Genomic DNA, 27,485 nt, shown 5'->3' with positions numbered 1-27,485 from the left:
TTTTGTTGTCTGAAGCCTCACCAGATGTCCTCTGTTTGATTATGAAACGTGACTCAGTTGTTACTCGGGATGGGCAACACATTTCTTGGCAATTAACATAACATGATGTCAATTGTTTGTATTTGACGACGCAGATTAATATAGATTACCATGAGGTTTACAGTGCATATCCGCCAGTATCATCTTATCCGAGCGCAGGGAGCATTTGTAGTTGTGTTCTCGCCATAAAGACACGGGGGAGATGCATTATGTGGCCATTTAATTTACCACCAAGACATCAAATCATCTCACCCAACATATGAAACTCCTGCTGGAGCCGTATGTATAAAACAGATCAAATGTTTCATTGGTGAAAGTGAGGCAGCAGGGAATAATTATGAATATGGTTTGGAAAATAAGATCAAAATGGAGCCTATCGTGTAAACTCCACCCTTTATAAACAGAATTCCACATCACGCTCCAACTCTGCAGTTAACTGAATCAATGCAATTCCACTTGTGCTGATCTTGCAGACTGAGGCCCTTCCCCCATCCTCGCTCTCTCTCTCGCTCTCTCTCTCCCCCTCTCGCTCGCTGCTCTCTCTCTAGCTGCTCTCTCTCCCCCCATGTATGCACACACACACACACACACACACGCTCATCCACACCCTTCTCCCACCCAGTGCAGGTCTACCCATCGTAACACATTAGAAGCAGAAGCCATCACTTAATCAAGACAAGGCAGTGTATGAGACGTCAGGCCAATTTGTTTCCTTCTTGGAGCTACATCACATTAGCGGGGTGGCTATACCCTTGAGCTAAATCCAAGTTCACACAGAGGCAGCGAGCTGCTGGACAGGAGGGCAGCCGTGTCAGCACTTTTCAGACGGCTGCTGACATGTATCCAGCAGACTGACATGTATGAAAAAAAGGGCTGATGCTCATTTGGTTGTTATTTTCTCCTACAACGCTCGTGCGTGCATGCGATGGCGTTTGCCCGGGTGTGAAGACAGAGTGCGCAGTTTCGAAAATGAAACAAAAAGTTCCTCTTCAGCCAGCGACCGGGACATCAAATGCACCTGTCAAGGAAACAAAAGCCTCAGATTTGATTTCCACTCGTATCAGGATCTCATGGCACCAAAAAACATCTGATAGGGAGATTTAAACTGTAGCTGAATTAGATGACAAATGTGACTTAGAGAGGCCAGTCAATAGTTCAATTATCTGATGTCTGTCTTGGTTAATTAAACATATAATTGACCATCCAAAGACTAATGATAGCCATCCCATTACCTATGAATCCACCGGATTTGGCATACTCACCACTTGACCCCGCTGTGGATTGACTGGCCTTATATACCGGGTCAGAGTGTATCCACTGTTCACCGCTGTGACACTCCTAAAGACCGCATTCCCACTCTTTACGTCTCAGGATGTGGCTCTCAGCGCTGCCAAAAACAGTTGGAGAGAAAAATGCAATTACTGCAAGATTATCATACTGCTTCCGTTTGACTTTTCTTTGTGAATTCATGAATATATATGAATCCATCTTGCATCTCAATCTGAAACCCCCGTCTTACCCCCTTATCTGTGTTTTGCTGGTGGCATTTTCTTTGTGTCCTGTGTATGTTCTTACGGTGCAATTACACTATAAAAACAGGCTGAATTCATAAGCATATGGAACAGCACACCTCGTTCCGTCGAAGGGATTCATCCAGAAAATTTACTAAAATTGACAAAAGTTGAGGGGGAAGTGTGTATTTCTCGTAAATATTGCTGTTGTCAGGTGGAAAACCTCCCCGATATGAACTCGTCAGGAACACACCCTTGTGTTTAGCTTTATGGCCTCGCATTTCTCTGTTTATCTACTTGATTCTTTAAGTATTCATAAATTTCTCAACTTTCTAAATCCATAGAGAGCCATTCGGGTTTACGATGATTTCATTTCCCTGATATTTTTGTGTCCTCTCTTTGAATCAGTCATTGACAATTTAGATTATATGATTATTGCTCTACCGCGTCGTAAATAGAATGCGGAGTTCTGGACATACACCCTCCTCACACACACACATACATACACATCAACCCCTCTCTCTCCCTGAATGTATCAGCAACCTTTGGACTTCACCACTACTCTGTTTAATAGCTCAATCTGACGGATCATTTAAAAGCCCGCTGAAACAGACAGATGGGTAATGGATTGCATGGCAAATCAATCCTCGGATCAATGGAAGACATGCATCAATAAATGGATAGAGAGCTGCTGAAATAGACACCGGAGTTAATGTGGAACACCGAGGAACATCATTGCGTGGAGCTCGCAGCGCAGACGGCTAATAGTTGCTGGTGCTGATAAGGTGTCCTTTTGAATAATGCAGACAAGGAATAGACAGTGATAAGCTAAACGTAAGCTTAGCTGCTATAATGTGGTTTACTGAGCTGCATATATAGTGCCCACACACACACACATACACGCGGACACACAACACGGACACACACAAAGGCAGCCACCACAATGCTGCTTTCTCCGCTCACTCTGGCTCCGCAGCAGTTTCCTCGCCATTTACATTAATATGATTGGGTTTTAATCTTAACTACCTCATCAGACCGAAACGGTGGCCGAACGGACAGGACTGCAGATACAGCGTGTGTGTGTGTAGGGAACAGCCAGGCACTAGCAACAAAGAAACAAGTCTGTTTCTGTACAAAACACAAAGTTCCTGGAATTCTTTTTTTCCATCAACGTGGCAACTTTAATCAAGAGCGAGGCAGAGATAAACAAACTAGTATCATTCCTCCAGCATAAGAAAGCACGCTGACCTAATGTGCTGGGACACATGGTGGGGCGTGGGAGTGTTTTACCACAAGTGTCGAGTGTGTGTTGGATTCAGGTGGTGCTGTGGCCACGGCTGACTCATCGTTGCTGCACCGGAGGTTCTGGACTTGTGCAAATGTGCAGCGGGAGAAAACTACATGGTGACGGATAACTGCATCGGCCGTCGGAGCGATGGTGTCAGCTGCTGTTAACACGCATCATAGTAAACAAAATAAATATGATTCTTCACATGATCTCATGCCTCAGCTTGCACGACTTAGACAGGCAAGTGGCAAGACACTACAGCTGTTTCACATGGGCTCGTGCCATAAATCTCTGGTGAATGGCTGGTTTAAGGGTGGGTGCTTACTGCTAAGGAGCAGCTGTACCCATCTAAAAATAGCAAGGCTGCTGTCGGACAGCGTGTAAAAGCACGCCGTGCAGTTAGCACAAACACCCTATCAACAATACCCTCCACCTGCATTATCCTAACTGTGGGGTGGCATCAGCATTATGGAGGACAGGAAGTGACTGCGTGACTTTTGTGCAAACTGAACGTCCACAAACGTTACGGAATCTGACTCATACATCCAAACAAGGAGCCGTCCAGACCACATATTTAAGACACACTTTTATTTCCAATGAGCTGAACATTCATTATCAGTGTTTGGTGGCCTGAGGCAGAATGCTCCCTTCCTGGTATACTGACAACCACTGGCTGCCCTGATGGAAAACAAAGGCAAGGTGGCACAGCAAACATGAATCATTGTGACAGCAATAGCTCAGTGAAGTAGGACTCAGCACATTAAGCGGCCTTTATCAGTGTTTTCTTTTAGTCAGGGTCTCTTCAGAATTAAACAATACCCGAATTGTTACATCTTATATCTCCTTGTTCAAGCTGTTAATAAGGAGTAAGGAGTGTGAGTGTACATGTGCTGGCTTGTGCGTCAGTATTTGTGTATGGTTGCACACACCTGTTTAGGTGTAGGGTAAATGTAATTGCTAAACACAGCGAGAGGCTGCCAGTTTTTAGAGATGCCAAATTGCGCCTCGGGGAGTGGCGATTGCTCACAATCTGACTAATGAAGGCCAAGTAATCAAGCTTCAAACTCATCAACCATGTTTGGACTAATTAAAAGGTTTATGTTCAGCATCAGGAGAGCCATTTCACTCCGTCAATCAGTAGGCGAGCCGGTTCTTTGCTATTTCCAGAAACCGATGCTGTGTTTAGTCTAAACATTTGACATGAATTCCATAGATCTGATTATTTATTCACTTATATCTTCATAAATGTCATCACAAAGACGTGTGCTACTGTAAGTGCTCGGGTCTATGCGTTCACACCCCGACATCAGCAGAGCCTTTGGATATACATCCAATAATCAATTGTGTGACGAGTGTCGTCTGTCTGCATCATACTGATCTGTTTTGTCCAACGGGACTCTGTGGGTGGTGGGGGTGGGGAAAGAACATCCAGATATTTTCCATATAAATTAACACATATGGCACATATTGTATACATACACATTAATCCATTGTAAAGCAACAAACTGTGAATAGCATCCGGCCCGTATTAGCATGTATTATAACTTTCTATGGGGGAAAAAGGTCATTATTATTCCTCTTGGCTTTACGCACATGCAAATGAAACATTCTTATTTTTATGTAGCTGTGATTTGCGATCGCACACACAAGCATACGTGTGCTGACTGACTGGATTAGGGTTTAATGCAATATTTGGTGGGATATAATGTTACACCTGCTGTCAGACATGCTGACATCCACAAGGATTTTTACCCAGCATGCAGCAGGCGAAGTTCTGCTGCTACATTTCTCCAGGGATCATAAGTGACCTGAAGAGGACATCACTTGGTGGCTGTTTGTGTGCTCAGGTTGTCTGTTGCGTCTTTCTGCGTTTGAAGACTACGCACAAATGCAGTGAACTGCTTTCACCACCCGTTGTACCGACAAGATGCATCCTTTATAAATGTCTTTACAAATCATAAGCTATAGAAATTAGTCGTCTGCGTTTTTGTTGCAATGTTTTAGATTTTAAAGAATTAAACATTTGCTATTACAAGAGTGTCTAACGCTTCTCTGTGAAAATGAAGTGAGGCAGGACACTAAACAAAAAAAACACACAATGACATTGTTATATCTGAGGATAGAGCGCCCTCTGGTGGCGGTGGACAGCTCGTGTGGCTGCTGACACCAGGCGAAATCCCACTGAGTAAAAAAAAAAACAATTAAAAAGTAAATCACATCCATATTTCTAATTGTCAACTGTGATGCAGAGTATGCAAATCCTCTGTTTACCATTGAGTTGAGGCTAATAGGTGCAGACTGTTGTGTTGTGGATCCCCCACTGCTTCCTTGATTACAGCCTCAGTGGTTGCATTGCAGCAGCCAATTAAAATCAAATACCATTTTCTCACATAGTACCAGCATTTTATTTATTTACCTGCAGATCACCTCCCCCAGCTGCACCATTTTACATAATGAACACAAAAGTGTTTTGCTGTGTCGTATAGGTGATGAACACGGACCAGGAAGTGCCTGCTGTTCTTATCTTATTGCCACATAATAGTTTGCTGTAAATGCTGTCTGAGGTCTGGGTGGCAACAACATGGCATGTCGTGGACTCCTTTGGTTAGGATTTTAGAGTTACTAGTTTCTATTGTGCTTTATTCAGATTTTTTTTTATTACTCTTTGTCACTCCCAAAGCCTGGGTAGATATTTTCTGCTCTGACACCACTGGATCATCTGTTTTGGTGCAAATGGAATGGACTGTTAGTAACACCTACAGTAATTGAATGAATACAGAACAGTCTGTAACCGCCTGAGAATAACTGATTTAAAATGGCGTAGACACAACCGTCTTTTCATTGGATTATGTGTTACATCATTATATATGTGTTTGAGGGCTCACAGATCAAATTCCTGAAAATATCCTGCAATAAAAGCACTCATTTTGAAAATGAAACATTTTTTATGACATGATTACAGTATGATGATTTAAGTATGTGTATATTGTAAATGTATATATTGTGTATCTGCAAGCAAAACCTTTTTTTTATCTCTTAAACATTAAAGAAGACTCAAGACCTAAGATATTTCCTTGCGTTCCGGTGAAACCACTGTACCAGTACATCTTGCCATGAAATAAGTACACCTCATCTCCTAATTATGGTTAAGTATTAACTAAGATATTGTTTTGAATACTCACACTGGGACCTTTGTGCTCAAGTGCGAGGTAGGGAAACCGCTGCGGGTGCCAGACTCTGCAGCTCATAGCCCTCATTTACAATAAAACACTTTGTGCAGAGACTCAGAATAACCTGCAGTAGACTGTAGATTATATGGAGCTGTAATCACATTAACATCAGGCTATATAACAAATGCCAGCCTTCTGCTTCACTACTGCACTAAACAGTCAACAAAACAGCCATTTTCTCCCTGTTGGGCCATCTGAAAATGTTAACAAGAAACTGTGTGGAAACGGAATATAAAACATAACGTGGCAGTGAGGCAACAGTAGTTATAAAAAGCCCATCTGTTTGCATATAGACGCATTCATTTAGCATTCAGGCTAATCTATGTAAGTAATCTGTGACAAAGCTCCTTCTCCAAATTCACCCTGGAAAGCAACTGTGATTGGCGAAGTAATCAGCAGAGGTGCCAGTATCACAGATGCCGTCTCTCAGCTAATTGCATGACGGCACTGCAGTGCATAAGGCGCAGGTGCTCGTTCTCTTTGTTTAGTCACTTTTTGCCGCTTTTTTATTCAGTTGCGCGTTTTGCAACTTCCGAGCAAATGTTTTTCCGAGCTAATTCATTCACAAATTTTTCTGTAATGAACATTTAAATGGCTAAATGAGGCTGCAAGTGAACACAAAGGGTGGATCCCTGGGATGTGAAGAAGAGAAAAGACTAAAAGAACAATCAATCATCTGACAAAATACTTTATTAATTAGTAAGGCACAGTGAGAACCAGATGTTCTCTGGAATGGTGTGCAGATGCAGTTACAGCAGCTCAATTTGACCCTAAACTTAAATTCTATAAACAGGATCTCAACGCATTTCACTCAGATTATATATCCCATCAACAATCACAATCATTTATGATCATTACATCATCTGTTTCTTAACGTAATGTTTTCCTATGTCAGTGTGTTTATCAGCAGGAATATTCAAGAAGCTATGAACCGATTTTCATAACATTTGGTTGGCAGATTGGACCAGATCCAGGGAGGAACCCATGAGGTTCTGGTACCGGTCGGCCTGATCGTGGCCAACTTTTACATTTTTGGTCTGTAAGTAACTGAACAATAAATCACATCATTATTCTTTTCTGGCTTGGCGGTTGGTGCATCTATTCATACAACAGACAACAACCATTTGTGCCAAAACAGTTTTATCGCCACTTCCTCCTCCTATTGTGTCAGTGGTCACAAATATTTACGCGCAGGATGTCTGAACCAAGCTGGACATAAGTTTAATCTTTATTTTTTGATTATCTGTGCAGGGTGGCGAGAAACTCCAACTGACCAGATGGTGGCGCTGTAATAACAACGTTTACATTTTGTCAATACCTTTGGAAGTGGACATTTCCGAGTCTAAATTCTTCTTGATTCCTCTCTTCCTCCGGCTGCATCTGTCCGTGTAGGCCACGCCCACTTCAGCATAGTACATTTTGTGCTATTTCAAATTTCATCTGAAATAAACTGTTAAATTTCATCACCCAGGGACTTGGCGGCGGTATGCGCTGTAATGAGTTCCCCTAATGGGAGCCCCTCTTGTTATTACTATTATTACAGTGTGTGTGCTTAAAGTAATTATCTTTACACCAGATATTGCATAGACACGGACAGGAGGCACTTCCATGGCATGGAAGGTAGAAAAAAAGTGACCACTGCAGAAAAGGAAAAATAATTACAGTAATGCAGAAATCCTACTGCATTGACCCGAAACCAAACAGTAACCCTCCAAGAAACCTTGTAACAACCCCCCCCCCCCTCAGTACAATCCATCAAAAGCCGCTGCATCCAAAAGGCAATCTCGTGCACGCATCTGGCTGCTGGCCACGTGCCCTCGCCCCCACTTTCAGCAAGCAGCCTGGGCTCCGGTCTCCCTCGCTCTCCCTGCACCCTCTGCCAAATGAGTGCGCCAAGCCTCCGTCACATTGGTGATGTTGCCCACTATCTCCTGCCTTTGGGACAGCACCGTCATCATGTGCTCCATCTTGGTGCGGATGTTGGCGTAGCGGTGTTGCCGCTCTTTGGTCAGCTTGTGGAAGCATTCCCTCAGGTTGCTTTCTGGAATTGCCGGAGCAATGTGGTGGGTGGGAGGCCCGCAGTCAGCTGGCTGGTTGCGGGCGCTCGGCCTGGGGGAGGTAGAGTTTGGTTGGGGAGCGGCAGGGTCAGGAGTGGTGATAGATGTGAGGAGGTCAGGGTGTTGTGGGAGCTTGGTGAGGCTCTCTGCATCAGTCTGGGTGTCACTGTCCACTACTGATTCGTTTGTCTGGGTGGCGATGTGGCAGGAACGGGTGGAGGGGGTCGCAGGCTCTGTCAAGACGGGGCGGTCCACAGGAGGATGCTGGGTGGCGCTACCAGCTAGGATCTCCTCCTCTATGTGCTCCTGCTTCCCCCAGTCCTCTCCTATGGTGGAGGAGTCAGAAGCAGGGCTGCTTTTCCCACCCGTCTGCCTGGACGAGGCTTCATCTGCGGGCCGCACTGATGGAGCCCGGGCCTTGCGGTTCGGCGTGCTGGTAAGACACAGATCCTGTTTGTGCAGGGAGGAGATGCTTTGGTGTTTGATGAGAAGATGCTCGAAGATTCCACTGTTACGGACACTTGGAGGCCCACAAGTATTTATGGGCAGGGATGAAGCATAGAGAATACGGAATTCTTCGTCGAATTTCTCTGCAATCTGGCCAGAAAGCTCAATCAGATTGCTGCTGTTCAATTTGCCATCAGTCCAGTTGAACCTGCAAATAGGAATGAGATTCAGCAACACGCACGACTGCCAGTTACTGTAGCAACGCTTCTTACTCAAACCCCAGAAGAAAAATATGTTAGTTCACTCTCCTTTTTTTTTTTTTACGCTGCATATTAAAACTGCCCAAAATTCCACTTCTCCTTTTTGACTTAGGAGAAGCTGTAAAGCGAGGCGTTACCTGTATGAACCTGTAGCCACTCTGCTTCCATCGATCAGCATGAACCTTTCGTGAACCTTCCCGGTAATTCTCGCTCCTGATCTCATGCAATAACTGGGGCCAGTTATGGTTCGTACTCTCATTTGCTGTAAGGATTAAAAAGAAAACAGCGTAAAAGGTGAGGTAGAGATAAAAATCAACCTGCGCTGCATTCTAAAAGACTCCTCACAGCTTGATGGCATCTAATGTTGTGCAGTGACCGAGCGTAACTGAACCAACCACATACCTGAAGGTCGTCCAAACGCACATTTAGATTTCTGCACATCTTGAGGAAAGCAGGAGCGCATGACTGATCCAGCAGGATGTAGACAGGGACTTTACGGGTGGAGCACGCCTCCTGAAGATCCCTAAAGATATCCAAGTCTGTCAGGGAGTCTGTAGCTATGGCAATCACCTGCAGTGGAAAATTACAGAGGTAATATAATAGAATTCATTTTATTCTGCAGCCTTGCTCTCTCTCAGATGTGGCACAATTGTGTTTTGATTATTATCACTTGCAAGGCCTTATTCAAACAGAGCTGCCGATTCTCTGTCAGACACACTCCCCGCAATGTCGGTGCTGATGAGCTGCCTATTGACTAGTAATCTGTTACCATGGTAATCGGCAGTAACGCTTGGTCAGCAAACAAATGACTTTTATACAGGAGACAAGTAGGTTGACTGTAGGGCTTGCCTCCATTTTCCCGGAGCTTTGTTTCTGCTGAGATTCCTGTTTTTTCGTAGGAAGGAATGGAATTTCACATGCCACTGTAAAGGTTATGTGTCTGCGGTCAGACATCGATGCTTACATACAGAGTATCAGATGTACTGCTATCATGCTGCTCGGTCTGGGTTCCCCTCCGGCTAATCTGGCAGATAAGCGTGCATTGTTCACAGCATTTTAAAGAAAATATGTAAAAAGGGGAATTTAATTTGGCAGGTTTACTGAGACGATCCTGTGAGCTGGCGGGCGAGATCAGTGCGCAGGGAGGGCGAGTGGCTTTACACTGACTTCTTTGTACAACAAAGGCTGCGTGCAGTGGGCGGTGTCACTTTTCACAGTGACAACCAAACACTATCAGAGTTAAGCACCAAATGAAATGATTTTGTTTCCCCCTGCCCTGGTTTCAGCTGCTTGTGCACAAACACCAAGACGATGCTCGGAGCCTAACCACACCTGCACGCTTAGGATGTCAATTGTGGTAATGAATGAAATGCAAATGTTCATGGAAGAGAGCAAAATCAAGTTGAGGCACATCTGGTATGCAGGCCTGATGTGCTGCTGTAAGCCACAGACTCTCTACACATGCTGGAATTTTTCATTTTTAAAAAACGCACAGGCCGGACTGACAGCTGCAACATTTAGGACCGATCAAGGGATTTCTGATGGGGAAAATCTGCCTCATTTTTACAAATGCAGGAAAATATTATGATTTGAACTTGTTTTGCTTCATTAGATATAGCAAATACACACCGTGAGTCATTAGCTGTGCCTTATGTGACAAAATATCACTTTGAATCTAAAAACAAACACAATTGAAATGTAATATTTCATTTTACTACAAGAATACAACACTCCCACGCAATACTGTTTATCACTCGGCTTAGAAAATGCACAACTATAATTTTCTCCACAGGGATATTGCAGCATGAAATCATATGAAAAAGGCCTTCAGGTGTTAGACGGTTACTACAAAACACACACACTGTAAAGTCTATATATGCCTTATACACACATTTATTAGATACACTACTAATGCAATGGAGTAAAATGTTCCTGCAATGATAGAATTGAGTAAATTCAGTGTTTGACCAGGTATGAGAGCATTATGTATGACTTTGACTGATACATCCAGTATTATTAGGAACGTGATTTAATTTGAGCACTTTCCTGATTTAAATAGACTAATCCTAGCAGAAAGGAGGTATTGGATTTAATCACATTATAGATTCTATTTTGGAATTTTAGGAGAACAAAATAGTGATAGAATCAGCTCGCTATAGGAAGATTAAAGTGCTTTTTAAATGTATTTATTAAATCAGCAAATGAAGTATGCTCAACGGTTTCTTTGGCCCTCAAGTTTCACATGTCTCCCTGCTTTCGTGCCGCACACACACACACACACACACACACACACACACACACACACACACACACACACACACTTGCCTCTCTGGCGCTTTTGATCAGGCGCCTGGCAGCCTCCTTGCAGCTGTAGATACTCTGCTCGTAACTGGGCTGGAAGTAGGCCACGGCCCGTGTGACTCCCCGGTACGAGCCGGAGGTGAAGGCGGGCCAGCCGATGTCCAGCACGGGGGGCTCCACGTCAGACAAGTCGGGGAAATACGTGACGGAGGAGCAATCCATGGAGCTGCTGACCGACTCCAGCAGCGCCGTGTCCTCCCCGAGGACGGACACACACCGCGGGGGCACCGCCGAAGCCCGGATCTGCTGGGCTTCATCGTCCGAAAGAAAGTTGGGGATCTTCTCTTTCCTGAGGAACTCCTGAAAGCTGTCGACCCCACCGGAGAGCAGCTCCTCCAGGGCCAGCCGGTGCCTCTCGTTGTACACCTCCTGCAGATTCAGCTCCTGTCCGGGCTTCTTTAAGCCCCATCTCATGGGAGAGTCTTCCAGGCATTGCGACATTGCGCTTTGACTCTTAGCCGGACTTCTTAAACAAACATCCACAGGTAGCAGGTAACGGTGGAAGTAATCCTCCGGGAAGACAGATTTGTATTTTGTTGTTTCCCTCCGTTCCGGTCCGCCGGTGGTTCGTATTGGTTGCCTGATAGTTGTGAATCCAGAACAGCGTCTCCGGATTGGTTGTCAGTCAAAGTGAATCCGCTCTGATTGGCTCATTCGGAGGCAAACAATCCTCCAGTTCGTCCCTCTGCTCTGCCCGGATCAGATTACACCACAGGCAGAGAAAGTAGAGAGGTGTCACTCTGCTGCCGTTTCATGGTATCGTGGACTCTGGGATATTATTTCTATGCTTCCCGCCTGCATTGTTGGGCCTTGAACTTGAACCTTTTTAGCAGGTTTGGGTCATTTACACTCACTTGTGCTCAGATGCTCGACAAGCAAGTGAATCCTAGCCCACCAAAACAAAACTGTGGTCCCAAACACTGGTATAGTTAGTTTCTTATACATTGTTAGACCAATCAGAGTAAGTGCTCGATGAATTATAGGTATTGTAAACAGGAAATAAACAGTTTTCTATCAGCCCTGATGAGTCATGGAGGCACTCGGTGTGAGGAAGTGCCCTCTGAAAATATTGGCTGATGTCACCATTGAGGAACAGCTGTAACAACAGCAACGAAACCTTGACACTTACAATGTTCAGTTTTGATTAATTACAATTCTAAAGTATAGTAGTTTACAGGTCTTGCTCCATAAACAAAGCAGCTGAGAGAAAAGTCAGTGACCCAGCTTGGGAGGAACGCTTGGAAGCAGCGGTCGTCTTGCTTGTTCACTGCAGTTAAATTCATGTTGCAAAAATGAATGAATGCATGAATGAAATTGTTACTGTAAAAACCGCCTCTGATCAGGGGTTCATGTGAGAGAAGCAACAAACTAACAACAGGCCTTTTCCCAGCTGAAATATGACCACAGCAGGAAGAAAAAAGGTGTAAATAATAATATGAACCCTGGCTATAATCCACTCTGGTGAGTCAGCATACGTAGTCGCTCGGCATGTTGACTCAGAGACACACCTAGAAGAAACAGTGGCATCAATCATTTAAAATGTTATGTTGAAATTCGAGTTGTACAGGTGTCTTGATAAAGATAGGAGGCAGGCTCATGAACACAGTGTTTGATCGGACTGAGTTGGTTTAGGACGGTTAAATAATAACAATCGTGATCTTTTAATCTTTAACACATGTCAATTTATTTACTGAAACCTTTGCACCAATCTAGCACAGGTTTGCAGACTTAAGCCCCCCTCCACCAATAGAGAAGTAGCTTATAGAATCAAATATCAAGTATCTTTATGTTATGATCTCAGGGTTTGACATTTGGAAAAAAAATACCACATTCAGTCGCTCTTATGTTTCCCATTGCGCACCATATATCATATTTATTTTTAGACACCTGCATATTTTGCACCTGTTGCTACACGGAGTCATGATTCATAGGGTGTCTTGCAATCACTCCATCAGAGGAATTGAAGCAAATAACCACACAGAAAACAAGAACAGGCATGTAGTTTGTCATTTAATAAGAAAAACAAGCATTTCATCAAAGATTTCTAACAGATTTGTGGCTTTGGTAACAGAATCGTGTGCGCGCTGAGCCGTGATGAAACGTTTTGCATGCGGAGTGATTCCTCTTGTTCATATATCATCTTTGCATGTCCTGACTGTACACTGTACTAGTAACGTCTGAACTCAATCAGGACAAGCAGGAGGGGAGGAACTAACCCAGTCCCTTAAAGAGAGGAGGCCTGTAATGGCTCCACATGTCCATACATCACAAATACATTAGCACAGACCTCGAGTAGGATCAGTTTAACATCGTACAGGTCTGCGGCCGTAACCCTGCATGACGGATTTGCACACATCTGACAAAATATCTAGTTAATTACTTCATATTTGCTACAAGACACATATAGAGGGTCTGTGCCTCTCAGGGGGCTTATATTGACCTTTAGATGACCTTTACAGCTTTATTTCCGTTGCCTGTAGTATCAGACTACTCCCGGGACTTGTTGAGTCACAGGTATATTTTCCACAACATGATTCTATAATGGGATAATGAGGGAATACCTGCCTTCGTTTGAAAAACATACTTGTTTTGGGTCACTGCTCTTTCTTAATGCGCCTTGAACGCACCGGTGGGCATCAAGGTCACGGTTGACACGTCCATAGAAACACTCTGTCCTATGGAACGAGATACTTCCATGACGATTTGATTAATAGAAACGTCTCATATTACAGTGTATGAAAAATGAAACTAACAACGCGCCTGCATTGTGCCTCTTGTGTGTGTCCGTGTGTGTGTGTGTGTGAGAGATTTAACGATCTGTCACCATTACGACTGTGCGTAAAAAGTCTATTTTAAGCTGCCTGGGCTAATAGGTCTGTGCTTAAAATGAGACAATTCCCACAACGATTAATATTCATAGAAGCCCCGGCGAGATATTTGTCTAAAGACGGGCACAGTCTCCTATAGGAAAAAAAACATGTGACCTAATTAAAGAGGACGTTTTGGGTGATGAAGCTCGCTGTAATGAGAGATCATTAAACTCCTGTCAAAAAGCCCAAAAATTTCACAGTAAAATCCATCTGTTCCACCTGCGTCGCGGCGCCCTTCACACTGAGTGTAAATCCCATTCTGTTCGAGCTTATAACCCCTATAACGACATACCCAAATGTGCACTGGGCTCAGTATACATACCCCCCCCTCCCTCCCTTCCCTCCAGACACACGTACACACACACATATACACACACACATCCCCTTCTGCTCCCCGCCCCTCTCCAAAAAATTTTAGATGAAAGGGCTTTTGGATTTTGGATGACGCTCCAAATCACGTGTCCATAGGAAATACACTCGCTATAATTTTTTTTTGGTGGAGCTGCCTTGTCCTGCGCCGCCGACCGTAGTTGTTTTGCCGTCTCCATACAGCGTGGATGAGGGGTGGAAAGGTAATGTAATGTAATGTACCTTGCTGTGGTCACTGACGGGTTCACGCCAGTTCGCCGGGTTCACTTGAGGAGAGCTCCCACCCCCTGCTCGCCTCCTCTTCTTCTTCTTCTTCTTCTCCTCAAAGCGCAGCGATCGGAGCTAATCCAATATTATTCATTTATATATTAATGTCGGATTCCATTTTTTTTTTACCCCCGGCCGACAGTTGAGGTAAGGACACATCGACTCTTCCTTTAAAAAAAAAAAAGAAAAAGAAAAACAGATCGCACCTCGCTCGTATTGTTTGCTCGCTGCCAATCTCCTCCAAGTTGTTTACTGAAATTACGCCTCGCTATTGAATATTGAATTTTCATCTGGTGCTGTAGTCAAGGCAGTTTATATGAAGTCGCCAATGTATAAAATGGCGACAGTAGGTGGAGGAGGGGGGTGGAGGATTTTTGGGAATATTCACAAGGTAATGTATCCCTATGAGAGTGCCGGATCGCCTTTGGCAACTGAAGCTCCGAGGCAGTGTTTTGCCCCACAGCTTTGTGAATGGAATGAGACGGGTTAACGCGTCAGTTTGTTACAGTTCCGCCGCCGTGTGTCTGGATATGCGCCTCTTTCTTGCGCTATACGATGTGGCGTATCTGCTTTTTTTTTTTTTATTGCACAACGCAACTGTATTTCCTCCACTGGTGACGTGAGTGGACGTGCTTTTAGTTGTGAAATACTTGTGAAAACAGTGCTATAGCTTCCTGATCGCTTGATATAAAGCGAGGCTCGGCGCTTCATAGATGTTCAAACTACCAAGTCAAGTATCAATTTTCAGCTATCGATCACGATCACTCTTCCTCCTGCCAAAGCAGAGAGGTAAGGCCTGTCTCTCTATGCACAGGACTCTTTCTTTCATTTCCTTCCTCGTACCAACATGTGCTACTGCCTTACTCCACGCACACACGCACGGATACACACGCACACGCACACACACATTCTGAGGCATATACACAATTCAAGATCTGAGCCCAGCAGAGACATTTTGCAAACTGCAGATTATCACTGATGCATTGTATTGAAAATATCAGTGTGTGTGCAGTCCCATTTGGTGTCTGTACATAAATACTGAGGCGGCTCAGAGTGCCATGTGTCTCCCTCTGCCTCAGGGGAGGGACCTCAGCTGACTGAGTGTGTCATGTGTGGGTCCAGTGTCCACAACACCAGAGAGAACCCGGAATTCCTCTGGCAGGTAGACAAGAATTATTCACTGGTAATTTGGAGAACATATTTCAATTATTGAAGCGTGTGGGTTTGTTACATTATAATGTAGGTCACTGAAAAGACTAACTATTGAGATGAAGAAGACAAGGCGTATCTTTTATTACTATTCCTAATGAGGACCGCCTAATAGGAATAATTAAAGAGTTAATTTGCAGGCATCTGTGATGATAAGGGTAGATGAGCTCGCACTGTGTGTGGCTCCAGTGGACTGGATTCACTTTGGACCGGTGAGTTTGTGTGTGTGTGTGTGTGTGTAGCATTTTGCTCCTGCAGGACGCTTACACTGGGGGAATGTCAATTCTCTTTGTGGATCCCTGGGAACGGTCTTCCATCTCCCTTCTCGGAACTGCTCTAATGAGGCCAGGCATATTGCCTTTCATCCCTCACTCCCTGCAATTAGGCACAGCTCACAGTTTTGGTTGTGGCCACAGCAGAGTGTTTGTATACACAGACACAATGTAGTGGGCCAAGAGTGCCCACTCCCCTCCATGAAAAGGCATCTGCACATGCCATCCTTTATTTACCTGAGGAACTGCACTCTCAGGATTTGCTGTTCTCATTTATAACAGCACTGAGATAATATCTTCAAGTGAGCCTCCCACAATTTCAGTGTGGATCTCCTGCCAGAGAACACAGAGGAAGGTCATATGGTCGTGATTTACAGCCTTAGCTGACATGAGTGTATAACATTCCTTGAGTTAAGAGAAGAAAATCAACCATCTAATGCCAAGCAGATCTACTTTCCTGCCATTTTTATTATACAAACAGGCATTCACGATAACGGCATACCTCCTGTTCCATGCAGGATACTTTTGAAACACAATGCCGAGTTCTATTTTTCCCATCAAAAGGACAGCATTCTGCACAGCTTCACTTTTATTAGAGGCTTTTCAGCACCGGTGCCGTATCGAAGCCCAGACGGCTCAGAAAGCCTCTCAAGAACAGCATGTTTGCACAATTCCAACCCTAAAGAAATGTGTCTGCCCTCATGGGGGGAAAACCCTCGAGGCTACAGGGGAAAAGAGTCCCCGCCACTTTCTCTGCCCCATGCAAGAAAGATCTGGTCAGCAGGAGTTGGCATTTGCCAGGCTTTGGCAATTGGAGGAGTATGTGATGTCAGCCATTTTAGGATGGACAGTACAATGTGCGCTACGCCGCCATCTTTCTTCCTTTTCTTCTTAAGTTGCCAAATGAATGCCTGTAGTCTTGGCCACAGAACTGAAGAAGTTATTCATCAAAAGTGATGAAAAAGGATGCATGACTCAGAATTTTTTCTCTGCACACCATGGTTTATTTGTCTGTCATTCATCTGGGCCACAGATAGAGGGTTTGGAGAACAATGTGAGATTTTAAGAGTGAGCACTCGCCATAACAAAAAACAGGATCATGCAACAAAGATGCTCAGACAGACAGACAGACAGACAGATGGAGAGACGGACAGACAGACAGAGTGCGGTACTGTATGTGCCGTGCAACCTCAGCCCCCCAGGCCCCTGCGTTGGTTTTGCAAGACAATAACATTGACGGGGAGGTCATTTGAAACGTGCACGGCTCTGATATTTCTTTTATTAGCTCGCTGTCAAAAACATAAGAACAGCGGCGCAGGAATCTCTGCTGCAAACTGAGTGAGAAAACAAAAGGTCGTCCATACTGACCGACTGATCTAAAACAGACTGGACCTTGAGTGGACTTTTCAAACATGGCTGGCAGGGGCATGTGGATTAAGTTTGTCCTGCACCGGATGCAGTCCAAGGAATTTAGTGTGCATACGCGTGTGTGTGTGTGCGAGTGTGTGTGTGCGAGTGTGTGTGTGTGTGTGTGTGTGTGTCTTGAGGTTGGTGGGTGTGGGCGAGTGACTCTGTGTGTGGCGTGGTGGGCAAGGGGAAAAGAGGGGTTGCCATGGCGATGTTAACACATGAGTGGCACCACCGACCGGTCTCCCAGTGGACGAGGCTGCAGTCGTGGAGGTAGGGGTGGGAGGGGGGGGGCTTGAGGGGGTGGCAAGAGGGGGGCGTGCGAGGAGGAAAAGGAGGAGGACGAGATGGCTGACAACACCTGCGTCTCGGCAGACACTCAGACGTGAAACACACACACACACACACACACACACACACACACAGGCACACACTAACGCATACACACCCGTGTTTAAAAATAAAAAAAACACTGCAGAGGAGGCACAGCCCATCACACTGAGGCGGCGGCGTGTGTCCAGCCTTCTGCCGGAGACGCCGTTGGACTCGTGTGCTGTATTAGCGCCACGCTAATGACCCTGATGACTCTGAATTGTTTTTCAGCACACGTAACACTGGAGGCTGCCACTTATTGATGCTGGCCAGCGTACAATGCCACTTACGCACACAAAGGTGTTCCCTAACTGAATCTCATCCTCCCTTACTGTCCAAAATACCTGTATTATTCCACACTGGCGACTCATGGACACAGGAGACACGCAGAAAACAGGACAATTCAACAGTCGGCCGTCTAAAAGTTCCCGGTGCTGGATCACGTTTCCCTTATAAATGAGGCGCCATTGTTCCCAGTCTCCTCTGTGTGGAAGACAGTAATTGCTCTCTGTCTCTGGCTTATATTTGTGTGTCCAGCTGATCCATTCACATGACAATAATCTGTTTAATGGGCATTTGGAACAAAATGTTCCTGCTAAACAGATTTTTTGATTATTCAAATGTATCTGTCAGGACTTCCCCTCTCTGCCCCAAATCTCAGCGGATGCCAGGTCATTCTTTTTCGGGAGGGGGGCTGATTGTGAAGCAGATTCTCAAGATGGCAGCGGAGGACTGTCAAGGCAAATTAACTGGGAAAACAAATGTTGTCACACGTGCGAGAATTCGTGGCATTCATTTTTTTTGTTTCTGCGCCTCTGTGACTGCGGCATCAAGAGACTCTTTGCCAGTTTTTCCGTTGAAAGGGAAATATTTCAGAATGGTGTAGGTGTGAGTGTGGAGAAGGTGAGCAGGGGAGGGTGTGTGTGTGCGTGTGTGTGTGTGTGTGTGTGTGTGTGTGTGTGTGTGTGTGTGCCTTTGCAGTATCAGTGGGGAGGAATATTGAAACAGCACAACCTGTCATCATCATCAGTCATCCTCTCACTTCACTCCCAAATGTGTGAGTTTTGTCTTCCTTTGTCCTTCCTTCCTCCTCCTCCTCCAGTGTTCCCGTTCTCATTCATGTGACAGGCGGCACAAAGAGACACCTATCTCCGTTTGTTAATGTCAGCTGTAGGTGACCCGACAATCTGGGAGTGTCTGAATCAGTCGACTGTTTTGAATTAAATTTTAATGTCTCGCAACCACTTTGCAGCCTCGCCTCGCCTCGCCTCTCTGCCGGTAGCGTAGATTGGCCGTGATTTCCGCGTTGCGATATTGTAATCACTGCAGCAGTTTATGAGGTGATGAAAGGGAATAAATGTCTTTTTTTTTCAATTGATTTGTCGAAATGGGCGCGACACACTCGGCTCATTTAAGAGTATAGAGAGAGCGTTATTAAATATTAATGAGATGTAAATATAATATTGTTATGGAAATGACTGTAAGAGCACATGAGGGAGGTCGAGTGTAAAAGCTCCTATTTAAATCAGGCGGAACCTATAAACCCCATCAGAATTTAAACCCTCGCTTAATCCCATTTGTTTTGAAACGCTTGTTTTTGAGAAGTTGAATGGCTCAAATGTGGATTTAGCTCGGCGAAACGAGGCCCTCTGCGAAAAAACGCCGAGTGTGGGTGTTTAGAGAAAGCCCGTCTGAGAGCTCTGCCACTTTCCCTCGCTTGTAGATACGACTCCCCTGGCCCGCTCAGATGAAAAGGCTTTCCTCACCCCCCCCCCCCTCCCGTGCCACTGAGCCTGTGCCAGCGCGAGGACATACAACACACTGGGGACAGTGATCGTCTGAGCGTTGTCTACCTCACCGCTGAAACACGAGGCCTTGGCTTTTCAGAAGGAACCATTCAATGGCTCCCTGTCTGGGAAGTCCTTGTCTTGTGTCTGATCGCACGTCTCACTAGCGAGATAAAGCTGGCCATTCTTTTGATAGGTGACCTGATTCTTTACGTAACCTTTCGCAAACTTTTGGCTCGCTTTGGGTTTTCTCATGCAGGAAAAGGGAGAGAGCGTTTAGGAAAGGGGAGGTTCCGCGCTCATCGGACACCGGCGTCCCACCTCTCTGGGAGACGCTGCGGACGACCGAACCAAGACAAAATTAAGAAGCCGTGTCTGAAACAATCCCTCACAAATAGCTTTCTGTCTTTTCTCTCTTTTCTCTCGACTCACGCTGAGTTCGAGAACACGGTAACATCTCTCACACAGATGTTCTGGATGTGCATGTTTAGATCCCTCTGCTGTGTCAAAGCCGCCTGCTAAATCCGCGGGTCAGCAGAGCGATTTCAGTTAATGCCGTGTCCTCACCAGGGGTTAGTTGAGTGCACCGTCAGAGGGTATCATGACCTCTCTGGTGGTGAAACGTACAGCACATGTCCCCGTCTGCATGCAGTGAAACCAGGATTACTGCGTAAGAAGCCGCTGCCCTAGTTTTGTTGGCTGTTTGTTTTGTTTAAGGGTTTTTTTCTGTCTGAATGCAGCCATCAGTAGAAGAGGAAAAGAGGTAGTTATAACGACGATGGCACAGTCTGGATGGGATCAGTGTGTACTGCCGGGCGGTCATTTGAGGTTTTTAATTCTGGAACAGCTTCATCTTTTATTTACCACCCAGCCGGCTGCCGTGCACGTGGATGCAGCAAAAACAAATGTCTGGAAATCCGCTTTGTGTGGCTGCCGCGAATGCAACGTGACACAAAATTTTGTCACGAAAAAAGATGTGAAATCGTGTTCTTAGCGGGTGACAAAATGCAGCGCGAGGTGTCGAGGTTCGCCGCACTTCAACAGAAGGCACGAACTGCGTGTTACGGCTGTGAATTTGCACCGCTGATATGTTGCTCTCGGGATGAGGATCGGTTTGCAGCGGAGGGTAAACGTTCCGCGAGTCGGATAGAAGATGATAGAATGAGAGTAGTTTTCAGCATCATGTCACACATCAACAATTTCCAGCCTCACAAAAAGAAGAGAGTGATATTTACCAAGGTCCTGTTTGTGTGTGTGCGTGTGTGTGTGTGTGTGTGTGTGTGTTTCTGTGTGTGTGTGTGTGTGTGTGTGTGTGTGTGTGTGTGTGTGTGTGTGTGTGTGGAGTTCATGTAGAGGGCAGAGAGGTGCAGAGCTATGTCCTTGCTTTGATATTTTGATTTATTCTTATGTCGCGCCGGTGTATACGTTGTTAAAAACTACATCCACTGTGTTGACAAAATGTACCCTGATTTATGAGGCGTGAACGTGTGAGAGTGTGCGCGTGTGTGTGAGGAGCGAGAGAGGTGGCACGCTGACACAGAAAGGAGCAGGGAGGAGCGAGAGAATCCGTATCCATCCTTAGAGCAGGAGAGGCGTAGAAACTAAAATGTGGAATGCGTGTTGTTCTAATGGACTCACACAGCCGGTGATCTGTGTATTGTGTTCGCACGCACTTACACTCGTCGGAAAATGTAGGGTGAGATGAGCATGTAAATGGCTTCCAATGTGCTGGCAGTAACACAACAGAATGTTTCACAGTTCGCTGCTAGGATACGCACACACACACACACACACATTCAAACTCACACACCCTCACGCACTGCAGTAAGTTTTTAACACAACCATATGCATGGGTGGTACAGTAAAATGCGAAACATATGGCAGTAAAAATGCTCCGTCTCACTTATGGGAAGTTGAATGCATAATTACACACACACACACACACACACACACACACTTGGCCTACAAGCTCAGTCACGTAGTTCAACCTTCATATGTTTCGCTTTACGAATCAAAGAGAAACAGGTTAACATGACACAGCGGACCTCAACATGACAGACAGGCGAGCCTCCCCCCCTCCCCCATACATCCCACCTCCACACTCTCTGATCTTTCTGTAGTAAACGTACAGTAGGTAAACACTTAGAACAAACTGCCGCCGCCTGCTCGCTGGCTCGCTGCAGAGTCTCTCTCTCTCTTTTCATACAGATGAAAACCTGCGAACACGGAGCTGAAAAACTGGCATGAATAATTTTGCATATTTTGGTTTGCCGAAGACAATGTGAAACAGCTGGTAAGGTTAGATACTTCAGGCGGCAGTGCGTTGCCGAGTGGGTGAAGTGTGTCCCACGCAGTCCCATACGTTTCACCCCCCCCTTCCCTCCTGAAACTATCCTTAAAGAATCCCCGTGGACCACATTTGTAAACAGGCTTTACTTTTGTTCAAACATGTTTGTGTTACGACGTTTCATTAATGGATATTCAGTGGACTCCTGCCTGCTGGTGAATAATGCCACGCCTATGCTGCAGTCAGATTTCACTGAGATTAGAATATCACTGGTGCCTTTCTCTGCTCTCCTTTTTTACCTGATTACAAAAACAAAGCAAGTAAAAAAAACATCATCATCATCATCATTATTACCACTATTATATTTTATTTACAGAATTTGTGGCGTTAATAATTTCATGAACATTATTTACAGTATTTCGAAAATTCAGACAAATGTAATGTGTTTAGCAATTTAATTTCACTTTCATTTCAGTAATTATACACAGTAATGGTTTAATAAATGTCACCACATAATACTCACCTTTATTAAGTACTCAATCATATGGGGCTATTAATAACTGTCTCCTTCCTTTGCTGTATCCTGGGTGCCCGAATTTAACGTCACCTTTCTTTTGGAAATTAAAACAAATGATTGTCATTTTTCAAATCTACATCTGCATAGTTTGAAGGCGGAACAATTCCTTTTTCCGGAATGTTTGCCCTCCTTCTTTTTATCCACCTAGGGTCAAGTTTACAGTTTTTTTTCTAACTGCAAATTAGAAATGTGTTGATGAAGTCTTGCAAATAAGATTTTTACATTTGTCTCTCCACCCCTCTGTGTTGTCTTGTATTCTTCTTCTCTTAGGTACTCTGGGCGCTGCTGAATTGTCCCATGTGAGGAGTCCTAAAGTGGCAGAAGGCATGAAGCAACACTGTGATATCATAGTGGCTGGTCCATGACACGATACTTCATTCAGCCCACTCCACTATCCACCCACCCTCTGTTCTCATCACACCGGATAAACAATCACTCACTCTCCCATCTCCACAAAGCTGCACCATGGCCAGCAAGAGGAAATCCACGGTACCCTGCATGATACCATCCAAATCCAAACATGTGCGAGAGGAAATCATACTGGGCTCTCTACCAGAACTCCTACCCACAATCCCAGAAGACAGCATACTCAGCATCTCTGGAGAAGAGTCTGGACATTTCTCCCACAGCTCCTCCAAATCAGAATGTGGCACCCAGATACAGAAAGGAGGCACATACAGCTGTCCAACCTGCCATTTTGAGTCCAGAGACTTAAACTACTTTCTGGATCACATGCACAACTGCCACTTAGACTTCAGGGCCCAGCCCACCTTCTACTGCCTGAACTGTGGGGTGTCAGTCATCCGCTTTGAAGCTCTGGCTCTGCATAATGCCAACACCCATCCTGGGATAATGGAGGGCTTGATCACTGCCTCCCTTACTGTCAACAAGAGGGACGGAGTGACAACTGTGGAGCAAAGTCTCTTCACAGACAGAGGAGAAGAGTGCAAAGAATCTGGGATATCCCTCACCAAAACACCAATTGCAAAGATGATGAAAGCCAAGGGGGAGCACAAAAAGATTGTGGTTTCTCACACGGTGGAGGTGCGGAAGAAAGACACTGGAAAGGATGCAGACCCCAGCATGATGATGAAAAATGTGCCTGAACTCCAAAACGGGGCTCACAGTGTTCCTGGTGCCCCCGCTATGCCGAGGACCGCTGTCACTCACGTGATGACCACGACAGTGTCCAATCAAAACTTTCACCAGCACACTCCCTCCCTTTACTCTTCCCCCTCCTCTGATTCCAATAAGGACCTTCCAAAGGTGATGATCCCTCTTAGCAGCATCCCCACCTACGATGCTGCCATGGACACCAGCAGCTTTCTCAAGACTTCCTTTGGCAAGTTTCCCTACCCAACCAAAGCTGAACTCTGCTATCTGACGGTGGTCTCAGAGTTCCCTGAAGAGCAGATCAAACTGTGGTTTACCGCCCAAAGGCTCAAGCAGGGCATAAGCTGGTCCCCCGAAGAGATCGAAGAGGCCAGGAGGAAGATGTTTAACACCGTGTTCCAGGGCGGAGCACCTCAAAAGCGACCCGCTGCTCCAAGGCAAGTCAATCACATCGTCCACCACACTGTCACCGGTCATTCGGGCTTAAAGGGACCAAACTACCAGATGCCCAAAGTTCCCTATGGCAGTTTAAAAAGTAGGCCTCCTGGGTCCTTAGCCACACAGCCTAACATGTCAACCAACCCCAACGTCACTAGGGTCTCGTACTCTACCCCAATCATCCCCCCAAAGTTTCCAACTGTAGTCAGAACAACACAGGTACTGACCAAGAACACTCAACCCACTGTGGAGCCAGAAAAAAGCAATGGTCTCAGCCCGGACATGGCTGGAGGCGGCGGTTGTGTCAGTAGCACCAGCAGCAGTCGAAGCAGCAGTAGCAGCAGTAGTTGCAGTAGCAGCAGCAGCATCAGCAGTAGTAACGGCGGTGATCACGTCACCAGGAAACCCATGAGTAACAGCAGCTTGACCAACAGCATCAACAGAACTGCCATTTGCTCCACCAACGTTAGCAATAATGATGAGCACTGTATTGCCGATACCAACAGCAAACCAAACGTCAAAACTAACAGTTTACCAATGGGAATGGAAGGTTCAAACGGTAACAAGAGTCAAATGATCATGGATAACACCAGCAAATCGAACATGGCCTGTAACAATCATAACAGCAACAGTCCACAAGAGCAGCCCCACGCCACAGCTGCCGCCGCCGCCACCGACGACCGCAACAACTATAATCACAAGACCAACAACAGCAGTATTAGCAGTGAATACCCCAATACTGCCTGCAATGACAGCGTCCCCAACATGAACCACGCCAGCAAATCCCCAAGTGAAAGCACCAGCACCATTGCAATTACGAAAAGCAACATCAGCTCGTCCATTTTAGATCAGGGTAAATGCAACAAGGACTTCCCCATCAAAGGCATGTCCATCTTACAGCAGCTCATCAAGGACGACGACCCGCTTTCGGTGGATCGAAGTTGCCAGGAGCTGAAAGTCGACCCCATCAAGATCAACCTGAAGAGGCTAAAGATGAACGAGCCGGAAACTAAGAGTGCGCTTCAAGAACTCAAGCCGGAGATGATGGAGGTGTCTGCTGCTCAGCCTTCCTTCTCCCCCCCTTGGGGAAACAAGACCCCCCAGCAGCTCCACATCCTCCGCCAGGTCTTTTCCAACACCCGCTGGCCCAGCAGCCAGCAGTATGAGGACTTAAGTGTCCAGACGGGCCTTCCTAAGTCCGAGGTGGTGCGCTGGTTCAGCGACAGCCGCTACAGCCACAAGAACGGACAGCTGAGATGGTTGGAGGCCTATCAGCAACTGTCGGCTGATTCAGAGGAGGTGAGGGGCGGTGGAAATACCGACGTTGAGTCAATGAAAGACCCTCCCATGGCTAAAAAGAGACTTGTTGAACACGAAATAAACAAGCACCTTGAAGGAGACGCAGGACTGAAATCAGGGCAGCGGGTTTTATGGCAGGATTCATACTCACCGCTGCTGGGTCTGGTGGGGTCCGGCCAGAGTGGAGAGCGAGGGAGAGCCCAGCAGTCGGCGCAGCCAGGAGCCATGCAGGACCCCTGGTCAGAGCGAGTGGACAACCACCAGCAGCCGGGGGCCAATCAGGCGCTCATCGAGCAACAGTCTGATGCCAGTCAGGCCAGGTACTGAAGTCACACCGCTCATAATGCATCTCACACTTAGACCACGAATACAACGAGTCAGGCAAGGAAACCTAAACCCATGTCACCCAGGCGGAGTGATTAAAGTATGGCAGCTTGTTGTTTGTAGTTGCTGTTGCATGTTGGGTAAACTCATGCTGAGTAGCTCATTCAGGCAATCAAAGGTCTGTGTTTTAGAAGCTATTTTTAGATAAGTAGGAGTCTGGCCCGTTGAATTATAGATCGCGAGCGCATGCTAATATATGTGAATAAATCATGACGATTGTCTTTGGTAGGCTGGATTTCCCAGAGGCAAGTTGCAGGCGTCGTCTTACAACTCTCCCTTTGAACTTTGTTATGGTGACGGCGTTCGTGTTCATTTACTGACTTCACATTCATGTTGTTGTCTGTGTGTGTGTGTTTGTGTGTGTGTGTGCGTGTTTTAATGTCAGGGATCGCCTGAGGATGGAGCTGCTAGAGGTTTGATGGAGCTGCAGGCCCAATCTCGCCAGAGGAAGATGATGTTCTAAGGCTGGCTTGCTCCCTGGCCGCGGTCTAAAGAGTGTTCATTATGACAGCAGATGTGATTGTAGCTGGACTGTTGGGACTCTGACTGTAACTGTGAATACCCCCCACCCCTCCCTCCTCCTCTTCTTCTTCTTCTTCCATCTGCCATCATTTCCTGCCATCGTCAAAAGAAAGAACTTCTCACCTTTGAGTCCTGTGATGTTTAAGCCTTTCATGCTTCTTTGTGGTTGTGTGGGGCGGGTGCACAATGAGGTCAGTACGAGGGATCAAAGAAAAGAAAGAGAGAGAGAGCGAGAGAGAGAGAGAGAAAAGCCGCACACTGACTGGAAAACTGACTTGAATGAGCGAAGGTAGGATAGGGCCGAGATATTGTTTTTGGGCAGAGGGAGATATATAGATATATATATAAATGACTGAAACTGCACTATAAAGGAGGGTTTGTACCGACTGGACAAACAAGTGATGTGTCAAGGAAATGTTATTGTTGGCTTTGTGATATTTTTTACTTTTTTTTTTTTTTTAGCAACCAGTACTTCAGCACTGCCTTGAATTCTACTTTTTTCCGTTATCTGGTTTTTTCCAATTCTATTTACTCTTTATCTCTCGTCACTGTAAGTCCAGATGCAATGAAACATGTTTTATTTAGATCTGTATCAATGTTGGTGATCACTAAGCAGTTCAGCTACACACACACACACACACACACACACGCAAGAGACTATATACAATGCACTAATGAAGACAGCAATGCTCAAAATCACACACTGCCCCCTTCCCCCCCTCCCCTCGCCCCCCCCAGCATAGTGACGATGTTGACGGCTCTGTCAAGATCTGAACACTACACTGCCCTGCAAACTGAACAGAGACAAGCCTGCCACGCTAATGTTGCCTTACTCAGCTCTGTCCATGTGTTGATATGACCCGTCTGTCCACCATCACCTTTGCTTTCCAGCTGCCGTGCTGTCCAAAAAAAAAAAAAAAATAAGGAAAGAAAAAAAAACCTTTGCCGGTGCATCGATGGTCACTGTTGGTCTATATCTGTGAAAAAAAAAAAAATCTTGTGCTGCTTTCTTGTACACTTGGAAAATGTTTAACTTTGAAGCTGTAACTGTATCGACTGTATCAAATATTGTTACTGGCAAAAAAAAAATGTTGTTCGAGGCGAAATTCTCAATTTGAT

The 27,485-nt window shown here is 45.6% G+C and overlaps 2 protein-coding genes across 3 annotated transcripts; one reads left to right on the top strand and one right to left on the bottom strand.

The window, feature by feature from the left end:
- Positions 1 to 7,807: 7,807 nt before the first annotated feature.
- fam83d (family with sequence similarity 83 member D) lies at positions 7,808 to 12,241 on the bottom strand. Its single transcript, XM_076140818.1, has 4 exons — positions 11,158 to 12,241; positions 9,235 to 9,402; positions 8,970 to 9,094; positions 7,808 to 8,780 (listed from the first exon to the last, which is right to left on the bottom strand). The coding sequence occupies exons 1-4, from the start codon at positions 11,632 to 11,634 to the stop codon at positions 7,898 to 7,900; spliced, it is 1,653 nt and encodes a 550-aa protein (XP_075996933.1). The 5' UTR covers positions 11,635 to 12,241; the 3' UTR covers positions 7,808 to 7,897.
- Positions 12,242 to 14,474: 2,233 nt separating this feature from the next.
- Positions 14,475 to 27,485, top strand: zhx3a (zinc fingers and homeoboxes 3a). Of its 2 annotated transcripts, none has more exons than XM_076141013.1 (3): positions 14,475 to 14,635; positions 22,881 to 25,780; positions 26,230 to 27,485. In XM_076141013.1, the coding sequence occupies exons 2-3, from the start codon at positions 23,076 to 23,078 to the stop codon at positions 26,261 to 26,263; spliced, it is 2,739 nt and encodes a 912-aa protein (XP_075997128.1). In that variant the 5' UTR covers positions 14,475 to 14,635; positions 22,881 to 23,075; the 3' UTR covers positions 26,264 to 27,485. The 2 variants fall into 2 exon arrangements, with proteins under 2 accessions (XP_075997128.1, XP_075997129.1); XM_076141014.1 differs by having other exon boundaries at positions 14,475 to 14,846.

Source organism: Genypterus blacodes, unplaced genomic scaffold (assembly GCF_046128005.1).
Source record: "Genypterus blacodes isolate CSIRO-AG114 ecotype Tasmania unplaced genomic scaffold, CSIRO-AGI_Gbla_v1 ptg000017l_1, whole genome shotgun sequence".
NCBI classification, from domain to species: Eukaryota; Metazoa; Chordata; class Actinopteri; order Ophidiiformes; family Ophidiidae; genus Genypterus; species Genypterus blacodes.
The sequence above is the reverse complement of the archived record's forward strand: the minus strand, read 5'-3'. Positions and strand labels throughout refer to the sequence as shown.